Genomic DNA, 24,537 nt, shown 5'->3' with positions numbered 1-24,537 from the left:
CAAGTGTTATGGCTCACGCCTGTAATCCTAGTACTTTGGGAGGCTGGGATGGGAGGATTGCTTCAGGCCAGGAGTTTGAGACCAGACTGGTCAACAAGACTGGTCGGCATAATGAGATCCTGTCTCTACAAAAAATAAAATAAATCTGTTTTCCTCCAAAATATTAAGCCAAACAAAAAACTTTAAAAATCCCACTATTTTCATCTATATTCATACTCCTTGTCTTTTAAGAACTATGCAGAGGAGACTTTTGAGAAGATGAATGAAACTTGTTAATATAAAATCTGGTGAGGTTTTTTTTTATGGCTTAAACATTTTTTTCCTCCCTTAACTCTTTCGAAAGCAAAAGCAAGGGCCTGGAGGAAATCTTACTTAGAAGAGAAACAAATCCAGGTTCTATTAGATTGGTGCAAAAGTAATGGCAAAAACCGCAATTACTTTTGCCCCAACCCAATAGCTTTCCTTTGAATGCTTAATCCCAAATAATGGAATGTTAGGTCTTGAAGTGATAGTCAAGCTGTTTCAGAGTGAGAGAGCTGAGGTCTGGTGTGATGAAATGATTTTCTCAGGGGCTCGTATTAGTTGACAGACTGAAATATTGGTTTCCATTTCTAGTTTGTTTTTCCACTACTGCCTTTCCTATTACAGGACTGAATTTCTCATGGATCTAGCTAGGTTTGCCTAGTAGACCAATTTGAGCACATAGGAGCAGTTACAACATTTGTAAGATAATAAATAGAGAAGAAAGACCTTTTAATTTCATCCATTGAAACTTTTGAAAACAATGAAGGCAGAGACATTTTATTTATTTATTTATTTATTTAGAGTTGGAGTTTTACTCTTGTTGCCCAGGCTGGAGTGCAATGGTGTGATCTTGGCTCACCGCAACCTCTGCCTCCTGGGTTCAAGCGATTCTCCTGCCTCAGCCTCCCAAGTAGCGGGGATTACAGGCATGCGCCACCACTCCTGGCGCATTTTTAGTAGAGACAGGGTTTCACCATGTTGATCAGGCTGGCCTCGAACTCCTGACCTCCCGTGATCTACCTGCCTTGGCCTCCCAAAGTGCTGGGATTACAGCCGTGAGCCACCATGCCTGGCCAGTGGAGACATTTATAAAAGGTTATTATTATGTAACAAATATACAGTTGCTTCTTGGCCTTTTGGCTAAGATTAAGTGTAAATATAAATTGAGAACTGTAACCTTCCTTCATACTGATTCTATGTTGGTTCTCCTCTGTTTTTAGGCTCTTAGAGGAGTTGGATAGAACCTTCCTTGGTAACCTTAGAAACCAAGTGGATTTTTAAATATTTCATCATCTTATATGTCATATATATGTAGTCCTCTAGTCTAGATTGAAGTTAGGAAGTTAGGAGAGGACTCCAGTCTATATTTGACGTGTGATCTTTGGAAAGGGGCAGCAGTATTGTGTTTTTGTCTTTCTTCCAGTAAGCCTTTTGCATGCCTAGAAGTGTTTTCTCTTAAAGGAAATTAGATTTGCTGTTTTAATTGCTGATCTTAGGCCTGTTTTAACTATTTTTGCCCTTTTTCAGACTATTTCAAATTCATTTTGGAAGTATGTGATCATCTTATTACTGCTTTCTTTTCGTGTGGCCCCATAACATGAAAACAAAAAGAGATTGTGCATTTTCTTTAACACTATGTAAATAATCATAGCTGACATTCACTGACTACTTAGTGTTTTCACATGTATATTAACATTTGTCATACGTCTCTGTGGGAGAGAGTGTTGTTTATCTGTGTTTTAGAGAAGAAATTGAAACACAACTTGTTCATCGTTACACAGCTAATAAGAAGTATAGTAGCGTTTCAAACACAAGAAGTTTTCTTTTTTTTTTTTTTGAACTTTATTCTACTGCCTCTCAACATAAAGATATTGTAGAGACCCAGCATAAAGGACCCAGAACTTAATCAAACTAATAAGGGGTGGCCATTCACATTATAAAAGTATTTAATGGGGGACTTCTGTTAAAAAGCAGGTTTCTAGAGTGTGTGCTGTGTTGTTTTCTGGTCAGAAACAGAGGGAGTAATCTCATGGGTATAGGGCCTTTTCGTCACTCTTTTTTAACCACTTAACAAATCCCAGGACTGCCCTTGGGTCAGTGGGCCATCCTTGATGCAGCTGTTGTCCTTTCCTTGCAAAGAATAGTCCAGCATTGCCCAAGGTACATAAGGCTGTTGAGCTGAAAGAGGAAGTTGACTTAGGGTGATAGGTACTATGATGGACATATACATACAGGCACCTCTCCTGAGTCTCTAAACGGTTATTCAATTTACATGCAACTTTTAGAAATACATGTATTATATAAAACAAAAGAATACAACAGTTTCAAAATCTGCACGTTTTGAATACTTATTTCTATTTGATGATTTTTTTATTAGGTAGTTATGACTTAGAGCCTGAAATCCACCTTTAATGTTTGAGGATATTTATGTGCCTATTAATGATCTTGAATATCCTGCTATTGGAAATTTAGATTGCATCACCATGTGACCTAATTTTAAATTATTAATTTCATTTTAAGGCTATTGCCAAGTTGGAGTGAAGGGTTTTTTTTTTTTTTTTTTTTTTTGGTGGTGGTTGTTAGTTTTTAAGGATTTTAAATGCATGGGAAAAATAATTATTTAGCATACTTCTTCTTTTTTTGTGTTTTTTTCTTTTTTGAGACACAGTCTTACTCTGTCTCCCAGGCTGGAGTGCAGTGATGCAATCTTGGCTCACTGCAACCTCTGCCTCCCGGGTTCAAGCAATTCTCCTGCCTCAGCCTGCCAAGTAGTTGGGATTACAGGCATGCGCCACCATGCCTGGCTAATTTTTGTATTTTTAGTAAGACAGGTTTTCACCATGTTGGCCAGGCTGGTATTGAACTCCTGACCTCAAGTGATCTGCCTGCCTCAGCCTCCCAAAGTGCTGGGATTACAGACGTGAGCCACCGTGCCCGGCCCATACTTCTTTTTTCTTTAAAATAATTTTATAAGGAAAATGTAATGCTCATATTACACATTTAATGTATTTAGTTATTTTAATGTATACTCTTTTTAGAAACAGTAGCTTAGAAAGTTTATTGCTACAAGAATATGCAGTTATCTGAGTGGAGAGAGTTCTATTTTTGAGCCTCATTCATTTCATAGCCATGTCTTGGTGGTAAACTTGCTATTGGATTTTTTTCTCTTCTAGTTTTCTTATTTGTTTTTTTTTTGAGATGGAGTTTTGCTCTTGTGTCCCAGGCTGGAGTGCAATGGCATGATCTCAGCTCACCGCAACCTCCGCCTCCTGGGTTCAAGCGATTCTCCTTCCTCAGCCTCCCTAGTAGCTGGGATTACAGGTGCCCGCCACCACGCCTGGCTAATGTTCATATTTTTATTAGAGAAGGGGTTTCACCATGTTGGCTGGGCTGGTCTTGAACTCCTGACCTTATGTGATCCACCCACTTCAGCCTCCCAAAGTGCTGGGATTACAGGCATGAGCCACCACACCCAGCTTCTCTTCTAGTGTTATGTTTTTAGGTAACTATTTTTCAATTGATAATAAAAAACTATGATGCACGAATAGATAAGAGAATGAAGGTATTGTTATTAAAAATAAAGTATCTGTTTTTCTGAATTCTGGGCTTATTCAGCTTCTTAGAGTACAGACCGCTAGAGCTAAGTCCACATTTTATTTTCTTTTATGTATTTCATATATGAGAAAAGATTTTCATTCATGTTCTTATATTTGACATTCTTAATGGTCAGTAAACTTTCTGTAAAGGGCCAGATAGTAAATATTTTATGCTTTGTGGGCCATATGGTCTCTCTTGCAGCTACTCAACTATGCCATCATGGCGTGGAAGCTGCCATAGAGAGTACGGAAGTGAATTAACTTGTCTCTGCTTCCGTAAAACTTTAGAGGAACAGAAATTTGAGTTTAATATAATTTTCATGCATCACAAAATATTATTTTTTAAAAATATTTTTCAGCCACTTAATGTAAAAACTATTTTTAGCTTATAGACTTTGTAAAAACAGGTTATGGGTCAAACTTGCCTGTTGGGTAATTGTTTGCTGACCTTTGTGACTGTGCTCATTGTCTTCTCTTTCCTTCCCTTTCTCTTGACATCTATCTCCCTTATTACTTATTCTCTGTTTTGCTCATTTTGCTGCTCAATCATATATTTTATTTCATTATGAATGTGTATATAACTTGATTTTTTAAAATTAAATTTTAAGCTATGGAGGGTAGGGGTCTATAATTTTGGCCTCTTTATTGCCTTGCATTTTTATAAAAGTTATATGCTTCGTAAAAATTGAGGAGGATTGCAGAGAAATAATATCTATCATTTAATATTTTGAAAGATTGTTGGGTAAATTCTTTTATTTCACTTATTAGTTTTTTAAACATATGTCCCAGAATGGTTCTATCTCATTAATGAATAGAAGTCATCTCAGTGGTAAGCTAAAGGAGAGAAAGAATCTGCGAATTGATTTTGTTCTTTGTGTCATGTACTGTGATTGATGATATGAACAGTCCTCGTTTAGTCTTTACCACCCCCTACTTTAAAAAAAAAAAAAAAAGAGATGGAGTCTTGCCCTGTGGCCCAGGCAGGAGCGCAGTGGTGCAGTCATAGCTCACTGTAACTTGAAACTCCTGGGTTCAAGCAATCCTCCGGGCTCAAGCAATCCTCCTGCCTCAGAATCAGCAGTAGCTGGGATTACAGCCACACACTACGTGCCTAGCTAACATTTTTTATTTTGAATTTTTTGAGAGACTGAGTCTTGCTTTGTTGTCCAAGCTGGTCTCAAACTCCTGGCCTGATGCTACTTTTTGTATTTTTAGTAGAGACTGGCTTTCGCTCTGTTGGCCAGGCTGGTCTAGAACTCCTGGCCTCAAGTGATCTGCCCAGCTCGGCTTCCCGAAGTGCTGGGATTACAGGCGTGAGCCACTGTGCCTTGCTGCTTACCTTTCTTTAAACATGTTGTTTTACAAAAGTGAATTAGTAGAATTGCACAGTGAAATAAGATTGGAGAAGTTACAAAAAGTTTCTCCCAACCCATTTGTTTAGTAGAAACCAACGATTAAATCTCAAACTGGTCATTTCAACTAATTTGCTTGAAAGAAATGGAAGACTGAGTAAAGATAAATAAAGGTTAAAATGTAAATGAAGAGGGTATCTGACAATTAGCGTACTTAGTGAGTTTCTCCCTTGGCTCAACAAACATTTTGTTTGCGTGTCTGTACTGCTATGGGGAACTGAGACTAGTGAGCGAAGTGCACAGTGATAGAATGTGTGTGAGGTGCTGGAGGGGCACGGGAGGGTACGCCATTCAGCTTGAGTGGTTGAGGGGTTCCAAGAGGACCATGTCTTGGGGAGATGGTGTTTGGACTTCTTTTTCCCCTTTATTAGCTTTAAACGTTGCTTAGAAATGCATAGTTGTTGAAAATAGTTAAACAATCCAGAATTTAGTAAAAAGTGCAAATCCTTATTTATACTTTCTGCTGTCAAATCCCCATTCTTCAGAGTTGTAGTTCGTAGACTGATAAGTGTGCTCCCAAATTGAGCTCATGGTATGCATATAATTTTGTAGCTTGCTTTTCCCCTCCATATAATACTCTATCCTGTGCAGATTTCCATATCAGTAGATACAGATCAACCTCATTTAAAATCTTCTGCCTCACATAATGATATGGATATATGGTAATTTATTTACGTTATTTCCTATTGCTGCTCATCTAGGTTTCTAACGCGTTACAGTGAATATCCTCATACACATACATTTGTTCTCGTGTGTAAATTAAGTTTTAAATGATGAGTAGGTGAAGGGACTGAGGACTGATGTGAATGAAAAATGTTTTCTAGGTTAAGGGGACAATGCATAGTTTGAAAAACGTTGCTGAAGCAAATGAGAAACTTTTAGTCAGGAAGAAGTATTTCTGTTTCTGTGCTACAGAGTGCAGCACCTTCCATTTTCTCCAGTCATATGCTAGAGCATCTCATTTTATCATAGGCATTTCTTTACTGAATAATTCAAAGTTATTTTCTTATTTTAGAGATTTAAAAACTTCTTAAAAATAAATGTTACCCAGTGGAGAAGCAGAATCACAAGTCGATAAGGTGATTATTCAGAGGTCACATAGAGGTGAAGTGGGAGTTCTGGAAATAGAGTTTTTTGTTTTATTTTGAGACAGGGGCACCTAGGCTGGAGTGCACTGAAGCCTCAACCTCCTAGGCCCAAGTGATCCTTCCACCTCAGCCTCCTGAGTAGCTGGGACTACAGGCGTGAGCCACCACGCCTGGCTAATCTTTTTATTTTTTGTAGAGACAGGGTCTTCCTGTGTTTCCTAGGCTGCTCTCGAACTCCTGGGTCCAAGCAGTCCTTCCCCTCAGCCTCCCAAAGTGCTGGGATTGTTACAGGTGTGAGCCACCATGCTTGTTCTGGAAATAGTTTTCATCCTAGCTCTGTCTCTTGAGAATATCTTACTCAGTGTAAATCCCCCATTACTATCCAACTTAAAAATTTAGTTAAATCTTAAAATACCTACTTGAGAATTGCTAGTTTATCAAGTAGATATATGAAAATGGCATAAATGACTTAAAGTAGATGAATTACATTTTGTTATACATACTCTTGAGTGTAAAATGTTTTCATCCCCAAAACTTAGTTGCTGCTATTTTGTTTCAGACAAATTTCCAGTTTTGAAATGTTGCCTTGTAGTGTGATATGAAGTGCTAACTGGTATTATAATTGTATTCTCTTTTGTCAATAAGACAATATTTGGCTTATTTAGTTTCTGCATTTTACATAATCTAACCTTTGCTAATTTTTCTGTATTAAAATTATATTGCTAGGAGAAGAAGAGAGATGAAAATTAGTCTTAGGTACTGATTAAAAAATACTTTGGAAACAAAACAAGGGTGGTATTGTTCTGAGCTATTTCTGAAAGTAAAAGCTCTTCTTGGTTGCCAACAACGCCTTGCAGTTTGGTTGCATGTGTTTTGTTATCAAGAAATCCGATTCTTTGTACGCCTCAACTTTTAAAATTTCTCACTCATTTAAAAAGTACATGCTAAATAGCTGTATTTAGTGTTATTAATTGGAATGATACTAATGCTTTGAGTATAAATTAGCGTAATGTGTTCTGTCATTGTCCTAAACAGTAATTGTATTACCTGTTGTATTGCATGATTATGAAGTATTGATACTAAATTCCAAGGTAATTATTACTTCATGTGAAGTGTAATTTTTAAGCATTCATATCTATCTTTTCATTTAGAGTTACTTTTCAAGAGTAAAGTGTACATTTAAACAAACGAAATAACTTATTTTATATTTAATTTTTCTAGGGCAGCTTTGGAAGAAGTAGAAGGTGATGTGGCAGAATTGGAACTAAAACTTGATAAGGTAAATTTTACAAGTTAGCTTTTTAAAACACTGATTCTCGTTTGCTGTAAATAATGATTAGTACCTACAATAGTAGGTCTCTTTTTTATTTTTTGGAGACAGAGTCTCACTCTGTTGCCCAGGCTGAAGTGCAGTGGCATGATCTCAGCTCACTGCAACCTCTGTCTCCTGGGTTCAAACAATCCTCCTGCCTCAGCCTCCCAAGTAGCTGGGATTACAGGCGTGCACCACCATGCCCAGCTAATTTTTTGTGTTTTTAGTAGAGACAGGGTTTCCCTTGTTGGCCAGGCTGGTCTCAAACTCCTGACCTCAGGTGATCCACCTGCCTTGGCCTCCCAAAGTGCTGGGATTACAGGAGTGAGCCATCGCACCTGGCCTGGTAGCTTTTTATCTCTATGAGGGTAAATGCTATTATTATCCCAGTTTTACACATGAGGAAAGTAAGACTAGAGACACTAAGTAGCTTGTGTAAAGTCTAATCTAAGTGCCAGAGCAGAAATTCGAATCCATGTCTGACTTCAAAGCTCACTAAACATCCTTTATGTTGTTAGAAGCTTTTTCTGGGGCCAGGTATGGTGGCTCACACCTGTAATCCCAGCACTTTGGGAGGCCGAGACGGGCGGATCACCTGAGGTCAGGACTTTGAGACCAGTCTGACCACCATGGAGAAACCTCATCTCTACTAAAAAAATACAAAATTAGCCACGTGTGGTGGTGCATGCCTGTAATCCTAGCTACTCGGGAGGCTGAGGCAGGAGAATCGCTTGAGCTGGGGAAGTGGAGGTTGCTGTGAGCTGAGATCGTGCCATTGCACTCCAGCCTGGGCAACAAGAGTGAAACTCCATCTCAAAAAAAAAAAAAAAAAAAAAAAGAGAAGCTTTTTCTGTATTTTCTACCAAAAAGATTGCATCTTTCTTTTTTGTTGCTTAATGGATTTCATATATAACCTGACCATTGTATAAATTTGGGTCTGGCCACGTTCAAATGTAAATACAATTTAAAATATTAATTCCATTTTTAAGCTAATACCAGAAATGCTTATAGATACTTAGTAATCTGTATGGTCATATTTTATGGAAGGGTAAATGTACATTGATTCCCTCCATCTATATTATTGATGATTTTTTTGGTGTCTGTCCAAGAAACACTGTTTGCTATATAGTAGGCAGAAGCAATAGAATGAGTAAGACAGCTTCCGATCCATTTGTTTAGATACTTCTGAAACCACTGCTCATTTACATGTTTCTCTTTAAATTTCTGGAGATAAATCAGATGTATATATTTGAAATACCTTTTCTGAAAATAATTTTCTAGTTTAATAATTATAATTATAAATGGCATTGCTGTGTAACGTAGTGCTCCTGAGACCTTAACTTTGCTTAGGAACCCCTGGGGGATCTTCCCTGGGGATCCCATCTTGTGAAAAAACAGATTCTGATTCAGTAGCTGGAGACACCTGAGATTTTGTGTTTGTAACCGGATTCCAGGTGACACCCGTGCTGTTGGCCCATGGACCACACTTTTGAGTAGCAAGGATATAAAATATATTAAGCTGAAGGTTTTCAAATGTTTTGAAACCATGAAACACATCTTTATATAATATAAATAGTCTAGAAACTATATTTAGTTCTATATGTAAACAAATTACATCAAAATTTTAGAAGATGTTTAGAGATAAGTTATTTTTGTATAGTACTGTATAATGTTTAAAGCCCTGTAATATATAGTAGTATCCTTTTAATTTTTACAATAATCCTGTAGGGTTAGATAGGACAAGTGTTATTACTCCCGTTTTATAGCTGAGGATACCAAAGCCCAAGGAAGTGATGGGGACTTCCTTCAAATCACAAACTAGAAGAGGCACAACCAGGATTAGAACCCCTTTTCTTTTTTTTTTGAGACAGAGTCTTGCTCTGTCACCCAGGCTGGAGTGCAGTGGCGTGATCTCGGCTCACTTGCAACCTCCGCCTCCCAGGTTCAAGCACTTCTCCTGCCTCAGCCTCCTAAGTAGCTGGGACCTCAGGCTCACGCCACTATGCCTGGCTAAGTTTTTGTATTTTAGTAGAGACGGGATTTCACCGTGTTGGCCAGACTGGTCTCGAACTCCTGTGCTCAGGCAATCCGCCTGCCTCGGCCTCCCAAAGTGCCGGGATTACAGGCATGAGCCACTGCACCCGGCCCCTCTGTCTTTATGATCAGTTCAGCGCTCTTCTTGCGCATCACTGCACTTCAGGATCCGCGTTGGGGGAGCACCTGCCACTGGGAAAGGTTCTGAGGAACGCTAGCTGGCTTCCAGCAAGTCTTTGTAAAAATTAATATTTTAATTTTGGATAAGGATATTATTTGAAAATGCCCTCCTTTGTTTTCTACTTAAAAATTACATGTCTGGCTTTTTATTACTATTTTATTTTATTTTATTTTTTACCCTGAGGCATTACATTTATTTTCAAGTACTCTTTAAAACAAAATTTTAAATTCTCAAGGTAGACAACAGAAAATATAGTTTTGATTTTATGGAAGATTTATGAGAGAGTATGTAGAGGGGCAAGGCCTTTTAGAATCACAGAGTGGTATAAGAAGGATATCTTATTACTTATATATACATAAATGATAGATATATTATTACATATGTATTATATACATGAAATAAGAGTAAGGTAATAAGGTAGAACCACGTGTAAATCATATGAAACACTGTGGTGGGACACCTCAGACTTTAAAATACCTAAACAGATAGAATCCACTGACAGTGTTCTTGCTGATTATTTTGCTGTTATGAGTGGATTCTTTTTTCCTTTGTATTATTCACTTGGGGTAGGGCACACACACTGCTAGAATCTTCAGACCAAAAGATTCAAATCTGAAACAAGTTATTGAAGTATCGACATTGAGTGCTAAGAACTATAAGCCCGTTCTAGAGTCTGTCTTACCCAAAGGGCTACCAAGGACACATGGAAACCTGACAGCTTAAAAAATCACTATTTTCCCTTGCACTGAAGTTCCATAGTTACTTTTATATTTCGTACCTCTTCCAAATTCTTTTTTTTTTTTTTTTTTAATTTTTAATTTTTTTTTAAGAAATGGATTCTTGCTCTGTCACCCAGGCTGGAGTGCAGTGGTGTGATCTTGGCTCATTGCAGCTTCCACCTTCCAGGCTGAAGCGATTCTCCTGCCTCAGCCTCCTGAGTAGCTGGGATTACAGGGACACGATACCACACCTGGCTAATTTTTTCGTATTTATAGTAGAGACAGGGTTTCACCATATTGGCCAGGCTGGTCTCGAACTCCTAACCTCAGGTGATCTACCCGCCTTGGCCTCCCAAAGTGCTGGGATTACAGGCGTGAGCCCCCATGCCCAGCTCAAGTTGTTAATCTATTAACTATTATTTTTATTTTAGAAACTATGGGGAGTTAGCATAGAGAAGAGAGGCTGAGAGGAGGAAGTGGTTGTTATTGAAGGTAGTGTCAGTGAAGGACTAATGTGGGTGGTGGAGGGGTTGCTCCAAGTCTAGGTTAATGATTTCATAGCTTTGTGCAGGGCAAGTTCCACCTATAGTATCATTGTAAATCATGCCAGGGACAGGTTAAACTAGCTTGTTGACTTTGCCTATAATGTATGCCACCAGTAGTTCATTCTTTGTGGTGAATAAGGCTTTATGAGTGGCATTGCTCTACGGAGTTCAATTATTGATCCATTCTTGCCAGGTGTTCTGTCATTGGCAGCATCATAGTGCATCATAGTTGCCATCTAGGCTTAATTTCTGCATGTGTTGCATTGTCTGACTGGCATGCTTGTTCCCCATTGAGCAGATACTCTTTAAATCTCAGCCAAGTACTACCAAATGTTGGCTCTTTTTCTTCTGTTGCATTGTTTCTTGCATGTACTCTGATTTAAGCTGTTATAATATTGTAATTTTGGGTGGGGAGCATAGCCTAGTAGTTAAGAACACAAACGTTGGCTCTTTTTCTTCTGTTGCATTGTTTCTTGCATGCACTCTGATTTAAGCTGTTATAATATTATAGTTTTGGGTGGTAGCATAACCTGGTAGTTAAGAACACAAAGCCTGGAGCTGCTGCTGGGTTTGAGTCTGGCTCTATCATTTACTAGCAGTATGGCCTTGGACAAGCTCTTCAACCTTTCTGTGCCTCAGTTTCTTCTCTCCAAAATGGGGAAAATAAGAGTGTCTATTTCATAGGATTATTATGAAACTGAAATGAGATAATACATGTAAAGTACTTAGCACAGTTCTTGGCACGTGGTAAATTCTAAATAAACAATGATGCTGTCTCTTCAACAGACTGTTAGCTCCTTGAAGAGAGACTGTCCTTAAAAAGGGGAAAAATGGGCTGGGAGTGGTGGCTCACGCCTGTAATCCCAGCACTTTGGGAGGCCGAGGCAGGCGAATCACTTGAGGTCGGGAGTTCGAGACCAGCTTGGCTAACATGGTGAAATCCTGTCTCTACTAAAAATACAAAAATTAGCTGGGTATGGTGCCCCTGGCGTGGTTGCGTGCATGCGCTACTGCACTCCAGCCTGGGTGACAGAGCAAGACCCTGTTTCCGAAGAAAAAGAAAAAACCCTCATTTGTTTTGTGTACTTGGTGTATACAAAGTCTTATGTTTTACTTATATTATTTCTTCTTATTATAGCAATATTGCAAAGTTGATATCCCTAATTTGCGCATGAAAAAAACAAGAATTGGAGAGTATGTTACTCAAGGATAGTCAGCAGATAAGTTGTATTCCTATCATCTGGCAGAGTGTCTATGACATAGTAATTGCTTAGTAAAAAGTTGTTGAATGAATTAGGGATATTAGTTTGATAATTTAGATGGACTTGACATTTAATCTTGTTGTAGGTAAAAATCTTCCCTCTTTGTAGGTTTATATTATTCAGTTAGAATCTCATTTCTCAGTGTCATCTAACAAGTATTTTGACAGCTGGCAAAATCTCAGTCTTCTCTCTTTCTGCCTCCCTCCCTCTTCATTGCCAAGTCCGTCCTTCCTCCTGGATAGCTGCAGCGTATATGTGGTTCTGCTGTATGACAACTTCATTTTCTCTGTAACTCCTGTGATGGTGACCTCTGTTCTACTTCTGATACCTATTTCATGGCTGTGTTCTGTGCCTCATCACCCAGGGTTCTAATCTTTGAAATCTGGAATGCTGATATCCTACTTTCTGACTTGAGTCTCCAGTCCTTCCAGTTCTCAGCCTCATTACTGCTTTTGTTCTTCAGCCCTACCTCTGGTCTTTCACTATCCACTTGTGATATTCCAGATCACTTTTTTTTTTTAAATTTTACTTGAAGTTCTGGGATACATGTGCAGAATGTGCAGGTTTGTAACACAGGTATACACGTGCCATGGTGGTTTGCTGCACCCGTCAACCCGTCATCTAGGTTTCAAGTCCCACATGCATTTGTCCTGATGCTCTCCCTCCCCTTGCCCCGCACCTGACAGGCCCCGCTGTGTGATGTTCCCCTCCCTGTGTCCATGTGTTCTCATTGTTCAACTCCTACTTAGGAGTGAGAACACGCGGTGTTTGGTTTTCGGTTCCTGTGTTAGTTTGCTGAGAATGATGGTTTCCAGCTTCATCCATGTCTCTGCAAAGGACATGAACCCATTCTTTTTTATGGCTGCTCAGATAATTTTTAAATACACTTCAATGTATTCCTCTTTTTTGTAATTAAAAAAAGTTGAGATAAAATGAACCTAACATAAAATCCAGTATTTCAAAGTGAGTAATTCATGGTTTGTAGTATAGTCCCAGTGTTGTACAACCATCACCACTATCCAATCCCAAAATATTTTTCACCCCAAAAAGAAACCCTGTATCTATTAGCAGTCACTCCCAATTCTCCTCTCCCTCTATCTTCTGGCAACCTAATCTACTTTCTGTCCCTGGATTTGCCTATTCTTAACATTTCAAATAAATGGAATAATACAATATTTGGTCTTATGTGACTAGCTCCTTTCTCTTAGCATGTTTTTAAGATTCATCCATGTTGTAGCATGTATCAGTCCTTTGTTTTTATAGCTGGATAATGCATCATTGCATGGATGTACCTCATTTTGTTTATCCATTCATCAGTTGATGGACATTTGAGTTGTTTCCCTTTTGTGGCTGTTGTAAATAATGCTGCTATGATCCCTTTCAGAGTACTCTTAATGTTATTACATCATTATTTATCTTCAGAGACTTTCATGTCCCTTCCATAATAGCTACTCTGCAGAATTCTCCACTATTTTAAGTCTGACCATCTGTATTATTTGTCCCGTATCTGCCCTATAAAACCCTACAGGGGAAGTTACACAACTGTTTGGTGAAACCAACTGATGGAGCTACACATTCCTGGAATTCTTGATATAAAGCAGTTTCCCCCAGACCCAGTCAGGTGCCTTTCTTGTTACCGTTAGTGGCTCTTCAAGACCTCAGGATTTGCCACATTGTTCTTCATTCTCAGCAGATGACCTTGTCTCTTCTTCTGCTTGGCGGGAATGCCTTTATTTCTTGCTGCTAATCTAGAAGTTTAACAGAATCTGTTCTTTCCATTTTAGTTTTTCTGCTTCTTTGAATGATAAAAGTATCCCTTTTTCTATGCAGTTCCAAGCCCCCTACCTCCTCAGGACTTTGCTTTAGCATCTCTCTCCTTTCCCTTCTCTGCCACCTCTATCTTAAGTAGATAAAGATTTTTTTTTTTTTTACTAACAAAACAAAAGCAAACAACAATAGGAAAACCTCTCCCTCTGACAAGGAAGCACAAATCTCCATTGAATAATTACCATGTGCCAGTAAGTTTGTGCTAAGAATCTTTTTTTTTTTTTTTTGAAGACAGAGATAGGGTTGTTGACCAGGCTGGTCTCAAATGCCTGGCCTCAAGAGTTCCTCCCATCTTGGCCTCCCAAAGTGTTGGGCTTACAGGCATGAGCCACGCCTGTGCTAACAATCTTTATGTGCATTCTCTTAGTCTTTTTTTTAGTAACCATATATGGTTTGGTACCATTGTTATGTGTGATACAGAAGAAGAAATGGAAGTTTGTTGAGGTTAAGTTCACTCAGTCTCACTTAGATGTTTAAGTATGACAGTAGGTTGAACCTAAGCAGACTTAGCTGAGAACCCTATATTTTTTGCCGTAATGTTTTACTATTAACCTGTCTCTCTTTGTTTTTATGGAAACTTTAAATTATTTTTGAATTTAATTTGTTGCATAATACCACCTATGTAGTACACAATTTGAAGGTAAAAAAGTGTGTACCCAGTGAAAATCAGTCATTTTCTAATCTCTTTCCTAGAGGAATGCACTGAACTAGTTTCTCTTGTGCCCTTGTGCAATTTTCTTTTTTTTGAGACAGCCTCGCTCTGTCACTGAGGCTGGAGTACAGTGGCATGATCTCAGCTCACTGCAACCTCTGCTTCCCGGGTTCAGGCAATTCTCCTGCCTCAGCCTCCCGACTAGCTGGGACTACAGGTGCGCACCACCATGCCTGGCTAATTTTTGTATTTTTAGTAGAGGTGGGGTTTTGCCACATTGGCCAGGCTGGTCTTGAACTCCTGACCTCAAGTGATCTGCCCACCTCGGCCTCCCAAAATTTTGGGATTACAGGTGTGAGCCACCATGCCTGGCCTTTTCACAAAATTTTCTAAGCATATAAAAGTTTTTGTACTCTTCAGTAAAAATGACTCTCCCCATTTCAACAAAAATATTAGCACTGTTCTACATTTTGATTTTTCTCTTAATATATCGTGGATGTTATTTGTTGTTATAGAGCTGTCTCATTTTAAAAAATGGTTGAATTGTATTACCTTGCATGGATATATCATAATCTATTTATCTAGCTGTCCACTGACAGACGCTTAGCTTGCTACCAATATTTTACTGTTACTGCAGTGAATATCTTTACATATTCACTGTGTGAATGTGTCATATGGCCTATCTGTAAAATATAGTTGTAGAATACATTTTAAAAAGTGAAATTGCGAAGTTAGAAGGTATGTATGTTTTAAATTTTGATAGCTCTCGCTAAACTGCCTTCTGTAGATATTGTACCAATTTACACTCCTACCAACAATGCATGAGAGTGACTATTTCCCCATACCTGCCCTCTTTAAAACAGCATGTTATCAAACTTTTTCATCTTTGCTGTTAGTAAAAGAAAAAAAAATAGTAATTTCCATTTCTTTTATTATAGTGAGAATGAATATCTTTTCATGGGTTTAAGACACATGTATCTCTTTTTTGGGGGGTAATTATCTCTGCATGTATGTTACCCATTTTTTCTAGTGAATAGTTGGATTTTCAAAATGATTTATATACCCTTTTTTATGGTAGGGAAACTTGTCCTTTGTGATTTATCTTAATATTGTTTTCCTATGTTGTTTCTTTTGACTGTGTTTGTTTTTTCCTTATAGAAATGTCTTATTATGTAATTGGATTGATCAGTTTTTTTTGCATAGTATTTGAACTTTGCATCCTTCTCAGACTTCCCACTTTGAGATTATTGAAAAAAAAAATACCTTCTGTTTTCTCTTTGATTTCTGATTCTGTTTTTATGTTTAAATCTTTATCTATAATTAACTTGGGAGTCTGTAATACAATTTAATTTCTTTTTTTATCCCCTTCAGACGACTATCCAGTGTCCCTAATATCATTTATCAGATAACTTTTCCCCCAGTGGCTGGAGTATTACTTTAATCAAATATGGCATATTTGTATCTGTTTTTTTGACTGTGTATTCTTTTACATTGATCAGTTTGTCTATTTGCGTTTACTACCAGACTTTTATTTACTATCTTTTTATAATATATTTTAATATCATATAGTACTAATGTTCCTACCTTATTACTCTTCAAATATTTTTTTGCTCTTCTCGCATAGTGGTTACTCCATATGAACTTTGGAATCAGTTTTTCTGGCAAGACATTTTATTTTATATTGTAAATAGCAAACAATTTAAAAGACATCTGTGCCAGCATTTCTCGCAGTGGGTTTTGTGGAATATTGGTCATATAATAATGCTTCCTCTTAACAAGAATTCCATGGTCAAATATTTTTGGGAATTGCTACATATTATATACCTCCCCTCTTGGATGCACATTGGTAAATCAAAAGCCCTTAACAGTATAGCAATATCTTCTGTTGCCTTTTCTAGGCATCCTTCCCTGGTCCCCACAGCCCTCGTTAGATGGTCTTCCTTTTTTTTTTTCCCGTGCATAGTTTTGTCATAGTAGTTGTGTTTGTGCTCTGTAGAATTTATCTACTTGTTAGAATTATAGAATTAGAGTTTTTGAGAGCAGAGATGATGTTTTCGTTTTCTGTTCCCCTAGGTCTCAGGGCAGCAGTTTTAATTTATGCTCTTGAGATCCTTCAGGAGTTTTCTAAAGTTTTTCTTGGCTCTTTATCCTCTTCTTGGTGACCCCCCTTTGCATCCCCTCAGTACTTTTCTCTCCTTTGTCTAGAACAGTTTCACTTTTATCTGTTTTTTAATATTTGACATTTACCCAAGATTTTGGTAAAAGAAAATGTTCTGTGTCTGAAAGAAAGGAGAGAAAGAAGGAAGGAAGGAATGGAAGAACAGGGAGATGGAGGGATAAAGGGAATAAAAAGAAGAAGGAAGGAAGGAATGGAAGAAGAGGGAGATGGAGGGATAAAGGGAATAAAAAGAAGAAGGAAGGAAGGAATGGAAGAACAGGGAGATGGAGGGATAAAGGGAATAAAAAGAAGAAGGAAGGAAGGAATGGAAGAACAGGGAGATGGAGGGATAAAGGGAACGAAAAGAAGAAGGAAGGGAGAGAGAGAAAGAGAAAGATGAAAGAAAGAGAAGAGCCCGGTACTAAGGCTTAGACAATGCCTGGAACAATAGGTATTAGAGACATTTTTTTTTTTGAGTACATGGTTGATTAATCACTTTAGCCATCTGCGTTGATAGACTAATATTGAAATGATCACTAAGCTATCATACCAGTTTACTTACCTTTCCTCCGAAATACTTTTGTTGTTGTTATCACACAGCCTCTGGATCCTAAATGGTCAACTTTTTTGGTACAGCTCTGCTATGAATTTACTTTATAAGCTGAAGGAAAAAAGAATACTTTTCAATTAGTCTGTTTTGAGTTTATTGATGAAACAAATTGAACTTTACTAGGTCACCTCATATAGTTACTGCCAACACTTGTTCAACTAAGTAATTTGTAAAACTATCTTCAACCTGATGAATTTTTTTTTTCTTTTTCAGCTTGTGAAACTTTGTATTGCAATGATTGATACTGGAAAAGCCTTTTGTGTTGCAAATAAACAGTTCATGAATGGGATTCGAGACCTGGCTCAGTATTCTAGTAATGATGCTGTCGTTGAGGTTAGTATTACTAAAATTGCAGTTAAAAATGAAAAAAAAAAGCAATAAGACATTAAAGAATTGTGCATTAATCTACCTGATTTATAGTTATGGTGATACTTAAAATTAGAAGTAGAAAAGTGGTCACCCCTTGGTGCTCTCTTGTATGATTCTGTTTTCTAAGAGAAGGTGATGGTTGATTTGCATTGCGCATTATCTAGCATGGCTCTTCTCACCTAGTTTCTCATTGTTGTGGTTAGTTTACTAAGTTTACTTGCTGCTAGGTGAGCTGAAGCACCTGTCAGAGGGCCTGAGCAGGAAGATCAAGATCACGCCTACTAGTAGCTGCTTATAGGGGCACGCAGAGAGCATTAACCTAAGTACAGCGTCTTAACTGTATGTATAGGGGGCTGTATAGGTTCTGATTAGCCAGCTTATGCTGGGTTAGCTTAGATTCCTTGGTATACTATGTGGTGTTATATTTCTTCATGAGAAATAATAACTGGTGAAGAAATGGGTGTAGTTTGATGATGATTTGATTCTAGATGCCTACATGGGCCATCTTGATACACGCAAAACAATTTTGCCTTAGGTTTATATTTGCCATTTCTATTGTTAGCATAATACCGTTGAAGGGGCAATATTAATTCTTTCACATTTTTAGGGTTTTATTTGTTACCACGTGTAGAGGTGACCTCTGCAGAGTGTACCCATAAGGTAGTGTGAGATTGTCATTGGAAATAAATGTTACTGTTTACAGTGTAACTGGATCTTCTGTCAGAAATTCAGAGGTCACATTTTTGTGACCTATTTAAGTGGCTCATAAATGATTTGGTTTTCTTTTGCTTTTTTTCTCATAGACAAGTTTGACCAAGTTTTCTGACAGTCTTCAAGAAATGATAAATTTTCACACAGTAAGTGTCAGTAAGTAGGTGTTACTATGACCATATTAACATTTTAGTATTTTTCTTGAGTCGCAATATTTTATGAAATGACTAAAAGGGAATTACATGGCTTTGATTGGTCGTCAACTTTTTAGTTGGGTGAATCTAAAATGTACGCTGTGTGTGTATTTGTGTGTGAGTGTGTGTGCTCATGCATGCGTGTGAAAGAAGAGAATAAGAGTATTATTTTCCATTCTAATATAGTGAACTTAATATCATTGAAGGACATATACCCAAAAGTTAAATTTTTTCCCTTTAAGTTGTGGCTTTGTAAAATTTTTAAGCATGTACTTAAGAATAAAGAAGTAAAAGTCATTTTAAATGTAGCTGTTTCTTTTTAGATACTTACCAATATATCCCCTTTATCTAAACAATTACCAATATTAAAGAGTGCTATATTCTTCGAGCTATTTATATGTGTGTTTAAGATTTGTGGGCATTTATCCTTCAAGAATGAGGGATATATATTACTTTGGGAGTGTCACAAAATTCCTTTACAAAGTTTGCAAAAGTTTACTGCAAATATGGCAGCTTGTAAGCTGTATGTTTCTTATATTTTTTAAAAAGCTTAACTGATATGGCTGTTGTATAATTAATCAGTGCTTTAAAATTTATTAGCCGCTGTCTGTAATAAAAATATCAATACTTATAATCTTCATAAAATCTGCTTGTTTTTGGTTCTTAATTTGATTTTAATTTTTTTTGTTGGTTAGCGTATCTAGGATGCAGTAATATGACAATGTTTATTTTAATTATAGTTCAAATTTTAGCTATGCTAATATTGACATGTACAAGTATCTGCTCGAGTGCCTGTTTTCAGTTCTTTTGGGCATGTACCTAGGTGTAGACTTACTGGGTCATATGGTAATTCTATGTTTAACTTTTTGAGGAACTGCCAAACTGTTTTCTACAGAGACTGTACCATTTTACATTTCCACCAGCAGTGTTTGAGTGTTCCAAGTTCTCCACATCGTTATCAACACTTGCTATTGTCAATTTTTTAAAAAAAATTATAACCATCCTAGTAGGTGTGAAGTGGTATCTCATTGTGGTTTTGATTTGCATTTCCCTAATGACTCATGCAGTTGAGCATCTTTTATGTGCTTACTGGTTTTTTGTGTATCTTCTGTCATTGTTACCATTGTTGTCTATTGAAGTTCTTTATTTATTTAGAGATAGGGTCTCACTCTGTCACCCAGACTGGAGTGCAATGGCACAGTCATACCTCACTACAGCCTGGAACTCCCAGGCTTAAGTGATCCTCTTACTGTAGCCTCCCAATTGGCTAGGACTACAGGTATGTGCCATCATGCCAGGCCAATTTTTTTGTTTGTTTGTTTGTTTGTTTTTGGTAGAGATTAGGTCTTGTTTTTTTGCCCAGGCTAGTCTTGAACTCCTGGGCTCAAGCCGTCCTCCCGCCTCAGCCTCCAAAGCACTGGGATTACAGGTGTGAGCCACTGCACCCAGTCCCTTTGTCAGTTATTTAATTGGGCTTGTGTTGTTGTTGTTGTTGTTGTTGACTTACACTTGTTTTACATAGTTTGGGTATTAAACCCTTATCAGTATATGTTATACAAACATTTTCTCTCATTTTGTAGGTTTTCTTTTTTACTTTCTTGAAAATATCCTTTGACACACAAAAGTTTTTAGTTTTGATGAAGTCTGAAGTTCAGTTTATCTATTTTGTCTTTTGTTGTTTGTGCTTTTGGTGTTATGTGTAAGGGAATCCATTGCCAAATTCAAGGTCATAAAGATTTACCCTTAGGTTTTCTTCTAAGAGTTTTATGGTTTTAGCTCTTGTATTTGACACCAATTTGACCACATAATAGTTTTCTTTTTGCCTTCTGTTGAATTTAGATGGCAGTGTTTGGTATATTTGATTTCTCTTTAAACCAAATGTAATTTAGTAAGAAAGTTTTTTTTTTTTATATAAGCGATTGACTTTAAATTGACATAATAGACTAAATGTTTTTTCTATAATTTATTATCCTTCGAAATATTCCTCTCCTTTTCTTTAAAGCAGTAAATCTTATGCTATTTCTTTATATAATAATACCTTGCTCTTTGTTATGGTTTTAAATGTGAAAAGTTATGATTAAGATAAACTTTTGGCAAATAATTTTTTTTTTTTTTGGAGACAGAGTCTGGCTCTGTCTCCCAGACTAGAGTGCAGTGGTGCGATCTTGGCTCACTGCAGCCTCTGCCTCCCGGGTTCAGGTGATTCTCTTGCCTCAGCCTCCAAAGTTGCTGGGGCTACAGGCATGTACCACCATGCCTGGCTAATTTTTGTATTTTTAGTAGAGATGGGATTTTGGCATGTTGGCTAGGCTGGTCTCAAACTCCTGGCCTAAAGTGATCCACCCGCCTTGGCCTTCCATAGTGTTGGGATTACAGGCGTGAGCCACTGCACCTGGCCTTGAAGCAAGGTATATATGTATTATTTCCTTTGGAGGAATACAGATTTTTTTTGTTTGTTTGTTTTTGTTTTGTTTTTTGTTTTGAGATGGAGTCTCGCTCTGTTGCCAGGCTGGAGTGCAGCGGCGCAATCTTGGCTCGCTGCAACCTCTGCCTCCTGGGTTCGAGGGATTCTCCTGCCTCAGCCTCTGGAGTAGCTGGGACTACAGGCACGTGCCACCACGCCCAGCTAATTTTTTGTATTTTTAGTAGAGACGGGGTTTCAACATGTTGGCCAGGATGGTCTCGATCTCTTGACCTCGTGATCTGCCTGCCTTGGCCTCCCAAAGTGCTGGGATTACAGGCGTCAGCCACTGCACCCAGCTGAGATTGGTCTTTTTAATACTAGTGCTCTTAATCTTAATGTGCACCTACATTCCTGAAACCTAAGCAGATTCCACGTTTCTCACTTTTCTTTCTCTCCTTCCTCCTCCGCTTCCTCCCTTCCTCCTCCGCTTCCTCCCTTCCTCCTCCGCTTCCTCCCTTCCTCCTCCGCTTCCTCCCTTCCTCCTCCTCCCTTCCTTCCTCCTCCGCTTCCTCCCTTCCTCCTCCGCTTCCTCCCTTCCTCCTCCGCTTCCTCCCTTCCTCCTCCGCTTCCTCCCTTCCTCCTCCGCTTCCTCCCTTCCTCCTCCGCTTCCTCCCTTCCTCCTCCGCTTCCTCCCTTCCTCCTCCGCTTCCTCCCTTCCTCCCTCCCTCCCTCTTCTTTTTCACTATTCCTTAAACTTGAGAAACCTCATACTCTCTGTTGACTGTAAAACTCATGTTGCTTTAAAAAGATAATTTGTATGCTAAGAAAAAAACCACTCTTTGTCCGTCTGCCTGGAGGTCTGAAGGCTATATGTTGGTCAGCTTGTTTGTGTTTACGTACATGTTTCTATACATGAAGAACTTTTTGTCTGACACTATACCCAGAAGTCCAGTGTGTATTTTGTTCCCTTATTATTTTTGACAGCGTCTCAGAAATTTTCTTTTTAATAGATATAAAAATGAAATTGTGAGTCCTTGGTTTACTTTCTTTTAATTTTCTTCTTTTTATAGTTAATATACCATCTATTCTATCTGGCCTTTTTGTTGTTTTGTAACCAATACTTTAAATTTTTTTCAGTAGGAATGACTTGTGTCACTTGAACTAGAATTCCTATATTTGTGGCAAAAGTTCTTCCCTCATCATAGCCCTGTTATACTTCACTTTAATTAGACGATGGCTAGGGATAACACTTACCTTGTTTACTGTTATACTTCCGGTAGTTACATAATTCTCATTTTAGGGAAGTCATTTAATTTTTCTGAGATTTACATTCCTCCTCTGTAGGCTGGGCGTGGTGGCTCATACCTGTAATCTCAGCACTTTGGGAGGCTGAGGTGGTTTGATTGCTTGAGCCCTGGAATTAGAGACCAGCCTGGGCAACATGGCAAAACTCGGTCTCTACAAGAAATAGAAAAATTAGCTGGGTGTGGTGGCTCATGCCTGTAATCCCAGCTACTCAGGAGGCTGAAGTGTGAGGATCACTTGAGCCTGGGAAGCTGGGGCCACAGTGAGCTGTGATTGCACTACTGCACTCCAGCCTGAGTGACACAGTGAGACCTTGTCTCCAAAAAAAATAAAGATTTACATTCCTCCTCTGTAAAATGAAGGGGAGTTACTAGATGACTTTCCATTATTAAAAATTTATAAAATCAGGAGGCATTTATTATAAGATTTAAATTTGGTCTCAGAGCCATTTGTTAACATGTAGGAAAAGCCTAGTTACATAAAATGCTTTATTTTGTAGCATTCTCTGGAATTCTAATTACATAGCATCCCAATATAAAGGATGATTAGGAAAAACTGCTTTCTAAAAGATAATAAATAGTGTAACCTGCATTAGATTCTCTAGCAGAGCTCATAACAGTTGGGCTTTGGTGTATCAGTTTGTGTAAGGATAAAAGTCTGGATGTTCCAGAGGTGTCATTTACCAACTTTGTGGGCTTAAATGTTTGAAAATAATAAAACCATTTGTGTTATTAGCCACGTAAAGATTAAACATATGTTGGAGTCAGATTGTCCAGTCATTTAATAAAATAAATCATTTAGATTATCATGTAATTTATTTATTTATCTGTAAAAATGGATAGAACTCTTCTTATTCCTTTTAGAATGAGAATATCCTAGGTTTCTCTTTAACTCATATGTTTTTGTTGTTGTTGTTGTTTTTGTGAAATGGAGTCTCGCTCTCTCTCCCAGGCTGGAGTGCAGTGGTGCGATCTTGGCTCACTGCAACTTCCACCTTCCAGGTTCAAGTGGTTCTCCTTCCTCAGGAGTATTATGTTTAAAATTCTTTTGTTTTATCACAATATATATATATCTTTTTTGAGACGGAGTCTTGCTCTGTTGCCCAGGCTGGAGTGCGTGACCTTGGCTCACTGCAGCCTCCACCTCCCAGGTTCAAGTGATTCTTGTGCATCCGCCTCCCGAGTAGCTGGGACTACAGGCGCCCACCACCACACCCGGCTAGCGTTTATATTTTCAGTAGAGATGGGGTTTCACCATGTTGGCCAGGCTGGTGTCGAACTCCTGACCTCAAGTGATCGACCCACCTTGGCCTCCCAAAGTGCTGGGATTACAGGTGTGAGCCACTGCACTTGGCCTTAATGCATATGTTTTTATAAGATGTGAACACACTTGACTTTTTCAGAGCAGGTTAGGTATGCTACATTGTACTAGATATTAGAATTGGTTCGAAGAGTGGCTTATTTTCCTAGAATTTAAGAGATTTTGGTGACTCCATTGATGACACTTTTGGATTCTAATTTGCTGTTGGTATAAGGAACTTGGAATATTTATTTGATTATTATCTTTGCTGAATGCAGCTTTAACGTTGATTTGCTACATAAATTCTATGAACATGTATGACTCTTTTTGCTGTCTGTCTGTCTGTCAATCATTTTTGAGACAGGGTCTTGCTCTGTTGCCTAGGCAGTAACGTGATCATAACTCACTGCAGCCTTGAATTCCTGGGCTTAAGTGATTCTCCTAGGAGCCTCAGCCTTCTGAGTAGCTGGGACCACAGGCATGCATCACTGTGCTCAGCTAATTTTTAATTTTTTTGTTGAGATGGGGTCTTGCTGCGTTGTCCAGGCTGGTCTCAAACTCCTGGGCTGAAGTGATCATCCTGCCTTGGCTTCCCAAAGTGCTGGGATTACAGGTGTGAGCCACTGTGCCTGGCCAGTATTTTTTTTTCTTTTTGTACATTTGATTTTTCAATTTAGAGCTGTACACTTAGTCACTCAACAAATGGTTTTAGGCAGTGAGAACAGGGTACTTTCAGTGTTTCACAACTCATCTCATCTCATGGCACAGATTGAAAATGATAGTCATGTTTGTATGGAACACTGGAGAAAACTTCATGGGGAGATAAGGGCACCTA

The 24,537-nt window shown here is 38.2% G+C and overlaps 1 protein-coding gene across 11 annotated transcripts in view; it reads left to right on the top strand.

The window, feature by feature from the left end:
• Nucleotides 1-24,537, top strand: part of ACAP2 (ArfGAP with coiled-coil, ankyrin repeat and PH domains 2) — a 172,935-nt gene that overhangs the window by 45,609 nt on the left and 102,789 nt on the right. For all 11 annotated transcript variants that reach the window (XR_010111487.1, XR_010111485.1, XR_010111486.1 and 8 more), the window contains exons 2-4: nucleotides 7,342-7,399; nucleotides 17,634-17,753; nucleotides 18,593-18,646. Coding sequence is in view for 8 of the 11 variants with exons in the window: in XM_034957933.3 (XP_034813824.1) it covers nucleotides 7,342-7,399; nucleotides 17,634-17,753; nucleotides 18,593-18,646 (232 nt within the window). In the remaining 3 variants the exon portion in view is untranslated. The remainder of the gene's footprint in view (nucleotides 1-7,341; nucleotides 7,400-17,633; nucleotides 17,754-18,592; nucleotides 18,647-24,537) is intronic.

The sequence above is a fragment of the Pan paniscus genome, chromosome 2 (genome assembly GCF_029289425.2).
Source record: "Pan paniscus chromosome 2, NHGRI_mPanPan1-v2.0_pri, whole genome shotgun sequence".
Classification (NCBI taxonomy): domain Eukaryota; kingdom Metazoa; phylum Chordata; class Mammalia; order Primates; family Hominidae; genus Pan; species Pan paniscus.
Note: the sequence above shows the minus strand (reverse complement) of the source record. Positions and strands in the feature narration are given on the sequence as shown.